Source organism: Drosophila albomicans, chromosome 3 (assembly GCF_009650485.2).
Source record: "Drosophila albomicans strain 15112-1751.03 chromosome 3, ASM965048v2, whole genome shotgun sequence".
NCBI lineage: Eukaryota > Metazoa > Arthropoda > Insecta > Diptera > Drosophilidae > Drosophila > Drosophila albomicans.
This window is the reverse complement of record NC_047629.2, coordinates 27,013,165-27,018,040: the sequence shown is the minus strand read 5'-3', so window position 1 is coordinate 27,018,040 and position 4,876 is coordinate 27,013,165. Positions and strand designations below refer to the sequence as shown.

The following is a 4,876-nucleotide window of genomic DNA, read 5'->3' as shown; positions in this document are numbered from 1 at the left end:
ATGATTTGATTGCGAAAGTTACAAGCCTTTTATAGCAAAATAGTGTTGTCTTGTATGTACATAAAAAAGTTGAATTGTTGGTAAATAAAATCAGTTGTATCAATAAGACGTTATATTTGAATTTATGTAATACTACATGCCTGTACAAAATTTGTACGAAATTAAAAGCAAAGTGTTTTTAGCTAGTGGAAAATTTCTATTATTGTGCAAGCGATTATCTTATTTGCATACATGAATTTATTTTGAAAACAGCAGAAAACGTTCAATTGTATTACTAATTGAAATTAAGAAGATATCATAGAATCTGAGAGAAAGGATTTACTTTAGATGTTGGTGTTCAAAATCCTTGAGGCGCATCTAACAACGATCGGCTCGCTGGCGAGAGTAAAGACTAAATCGAAGGCAAAACGCATTGCGAAATTTCTTAATGATTAGACTGAGAGAGTTGTCCGTCTCTTATAGCAATTTCAATGATTGTCTAAATTTCTAGCAATTTCATTAATTGTCTAAATTTTCCACGTCACAAGTGTTATGTATTAAAATCAGTTGTTTCAATATATTTTCTGTTCGGTTCTGACGTTTTTGCATTGCTTTATTGTCAGATATTGTTTACTCATTTAACGCGAGCTTAGCAGACTTGAATATATTTGTTCTGCAATTATTATTTAAAGACATATAGTATGCCAAAAATATTTATGAAAGAATTCCGAAAGATATATTTGCAAATCATAATGAAAACGTGCTTCCATTAGAGTGATCTACAAATCAAATAAATTAATTACATAACTATATTATGCTTTTGTTAGTAGTTTTTTATTTAAATCAAAATGAAAATAGATTCTGCAATTTTGGCCCTTAGCTTGTTGCAAAGGTCAATCAACCGCGACGTGCGAACCTCTCTCGGCCAAATCGTCGACGCCTTAAGCCACCTTCTAAGCGGCCACGCCTGAAGCCGCCTTCTTCACGTTCACGCCTGAGGGCTGCTTGGCGAGCACGTCTCTCTCTCAGGATTTCGAGAATTTCTAGGAGTTGAAGTCTTTCTTCCTCGGTTGTTTCGGCTGTGGTGCTGGTGCTTGTTGAGGTACTGGTGGAAGGACTTGTGGATGAGGTCGAGGAAGGACTTGTTGAGGAGCTGGTGGAAGGACTTGTGGAGGAACTAGTGGAAGGACTTGTGGAGCTTGTGGAGGGACTTGTAGATGGACTGGTGGAGCTGCTTGTAGACGGGCTGGTTGAAGAGCTTGCTGCTGGAGTCGTGGAAGAGCTTGCTGCTGGAGTCGTGGAAGAGCTTGCTGCTGGAGTCGTGGAACTGCTTGCCGCTGGAGTTGTGGAAGAACCGGTTGTAGGCGTGGTTGATGAGCCAGTGGTGGTAGCGCATCTAGCAACGGCCAGGCAGCTGACAAGAGCGATCACTAATGCCAATGTAAAACGCATGATTGACTTTCTTAATGATTAGATTTCGAAAGTTACAAGGCTTTTATAGCACTCGGTTTGATCGTTGGAGGCAAAAATTAGGCAGCTCATCTTGAAACAGTTGTTTAAATAGAGATATTTTTTGAATTCTGTAATACTTAAGCACAGTTTTCACATTTCTTTTACTAGAAACAAATTGTAAATATACTGTTTATTTTATTTATTGAAGAATTAAGGTGTAGTAATGGAAAGTTACTATTTTTGAGTTAAAGATTCCCTTATTTGTGTTTGGTCTATTCATAACATATTGCAATTATTGTAAAGCATGTGAAACATATGAGTACACATAAAACAATTGCTCGGTTTTTAAATAAATTTTGGTTTGGGCTAATGCGTATCTTCGTAAGAAACTCAAAGGTTTGTGTGGGCTGAGCATTTTAAAGACCTATACATTGAAGGAATCCAAATTCCTCTGAGCTCCAAACGCTATGATCATATTCTGGTAATTTTCGTAACGCTTTCACCAAAGAAACTATAGTGCGATCTACAAAACTACCGCTTTGTTGTCAGATATTATTTACTCATTTGAAGCGTGCTTAGCAAACTTGAATATATTTGTTTTGCAATTATTATTTAAAGACATATGCCAACAATATTTATGAAAGAATATTTTTTTGGCAATTCCAAAACAGATATTTGCAAAGACATACCGAAAACGTCTCTCGATTAGGATGATTTATAAATAAAATATACAATAATTTAATGACATTATTATGCTTTTGTAAGTAATCTTTTATTTAAATCATTTTTTTTTTGTGAATTTTTAATCTTACATTGCTGCCCAGGTCAATCAACCACGACGTGCGAACCTCTCTCTGCCAAATCGTCGACGCCTGAAGCCACCTTCTAAGCGGCCACGCCTGAAGCCGCCTTCTTCACGTTCACGCCTGAGGGCTGCTTGGCGAGCACGTCTCTCTCTCAGGATTTCGAGAATTTCTAGGAGTTGAAGTCTTTGTTCCTCGGTTGTTTCGGCTGTGGTGCTGGTGCTTGTTGAGGTACTGGTGGAAGGACTTGTGGATGAGGTGGAGGAAGGACTTGTTGAGGAGCTGGTGGAAGGACTTGTGGAGCTTGTGGAGGGACTTGTAGATGGACTGGTGGAGCTGCTTGTAGACGGGCTGGTGGAAGAGCTTGCTGCTGGAGTCGTGGAAGAGCTTGCTGCTGGAGTCGTGGAAGAGCTTGCTGCTGGAGTCGTGGAAGAGCTTGCTGCTGGAGTCGTGGAACTGCTTGCCGCTGGAGTTGTGGAAGAACCGGTTGTAGGCGTGGTTGATGAGCCAGCGGTGGTAGCGCATCTAGCAAAGGCCAGGCAGCTGACGAGAGCGATCACTAAAGCCAAAGTAAAACGCATGGTTGAGTTTCTTAATGATTAGATTGCGAAAATTACAAGGCTTTTATAGCACTCGGTTTGATCGTTGGAGGCAAAAATTAGACAGCCCATCTTGAAACAGTTGTTTAAATAGATATTTTATTTTACAAATTTTTGTAACACTTAAGCACAGACACCACATTCTTTTGTGTTAAACACAAAAGGTAAATAGGCTGTTTATGTTATGTTATTTATTGAATCAAGGTATAGTAATGGAAAGTTACTGTTTTAATTATTTGGTTTAAAATTGCTCTATTTGTGTTTATTTTATTTATATTTACTCTATTAAAGCATTCATTGTAAGGCACTTGAGAACTCCAAGCTGGGAGTGTGCCACAAAGAAACGCTGTTAATGGCCAAGTTCTTGTTTTAAGACATTGGCTGTTGAGACAGGACATAGCGAAAAGGGTTTGTCGCTTGGCCATTTCGATTGAGGAAGACATTGGCGACATATTTCCAACTGACTTGGCTGGACAAGCAAAAGGGTCGACAATTGAGAGATGATGGGAATGGGAATGGTCATGGAGAGGGGAGAGGGGAATGCGAATTGAAAAGGCAATGACAGTGGCAATGGCAATGTCAATGGCAATGAAGGAGCTGATGATGACGATGAGGAAGCGTTGATGTTGATGTTGATGCTGATGACAAAAAAGGGCAATTGAGAAGCAGTATGTAGTATAGCAGCAGCGTGGCAGGCTTTGAATTGATTTTACTTCCACACACACACACATACACACACACATGGACGAAACGAGACGGAAGCGGAAGTCATGTTGTGCTGCAATGGCTGTCGCTTGGACTGAAGGTAGACACTTTTTTCTTGCTCTGTCTGTGACGTGGCTCGCCTTGACTTGGTTTGGCTCTGCACGGCACGTCTGCGCAATTTCAAAGCAATTGCAAACGTTTACCAAAGCGCAGCCAGCACTAAAGTAGAAGAAAGGATTGCAAAAGTAAGGCGGAAGTGTTTTTCAAGTCTTTTAACCTCCGTTTTTGCACAACGGGTGAAAGTCTTTTTAATTGAAGTGGACATACAGACACATACACAAAAACAAGTGGAATTGTGTAGTGTAATGTAGTTAGTCTGTTAGTGTGTTTTATATTCAATGATGCAGCAAGCGGTCAACGTCTTTTGACTTCTTTTGCAAAAAGGAGTTGCCTTTTGAAAGTGTCTCCGCACAGCAAAAGAAATGAAAAGCAAAATGAAAAGCAAAAAAAAAACTAGTAGCCGGAAAAGCCACTTGTGCTGATGGTCCGTGTATATCATTAAAATTTACAATCTATTTTGCTTGTTAATTGGCACTTGGCAATTGCTTTCGCTTTGTGCAACAGAATAGAAGCAGCCTGGCAGCCAGATCCTGGCCATAATAATCATTACTTGCAACGTGTGTCGACTTCTGGCCCCCAGGCAATTAGTGGACAAGCCAAGAAGTGGCAAAGCAAATGTTGCGTGAGCTTTTAATTATGGCCAAGTGTTGATTATGGCGACAGTTAAGCGACTGTCTAATGCTGATGATGCACTTAAAAGCCACCGAGAGATAGATAGAGAGAGAGAAAGCGCATCGCACAGTGGCTGCAATTATTTGTTGCCTACTTAAAAAGCTGGCATTTAAGCACTGCTCGAATGGCTTCCAATTTGTAATGTGTGCGATCAATTACAAAGCTGCAAAAAGGCTGGGTCGCTATACAAAATCTAAAATGGGCTATGAAATGCACAGTTACAAGCAATAACGAGTTGGCAGCACCCCCGCTGGCACTGGCAGTCCCCTCTTACTTTCTGGCAGCCTCTCTTTCGTTCCCACAGGCCAACCGAACTCAGCCACAAAAGTCAAGCCCCATGCACACTGTGAAGGTTTGGGGGCCATGACTCTACATATATGTAAGTGTGTTTGGGTGTGTGGGTGTATGTGCTTGTGTTGGTGTATGTGTGTGTGTGCATGGATGATTTCCACTCTGCCCAGCAGAGTCAGTCAGGCAGGCAGCCACAATCCTTCATTGTTGTTGCAGGCAGCAACAGCAGCAGCAGCAGCAACGCTGGCGATAAAA

General features: G+C 40.8%; 1 protein-coding gene across 1 annotated transcript; it reads right to left on the bottom strand.

Annotated features, from left to right (window-relative positions):
• Positions 1 to 842: 842 nt before the first annotated feature.
• LOC117570582 (uncharacterized) lies at positions 843 to 1,431 on the bottom strand. The gene has a single exon (XM_034252324.2). The coding sequence runs from the start codon at positions 1,429 to 1,431 to the stop codon at positions 877 to 879; it is 555 nt and encodes a 184-aa protein (XP_034108215.1). The 3' UTR covers positions 843 to 876.
• Positions 1,432 to 4,876: the final 3,445 nt, after the last annotated feature.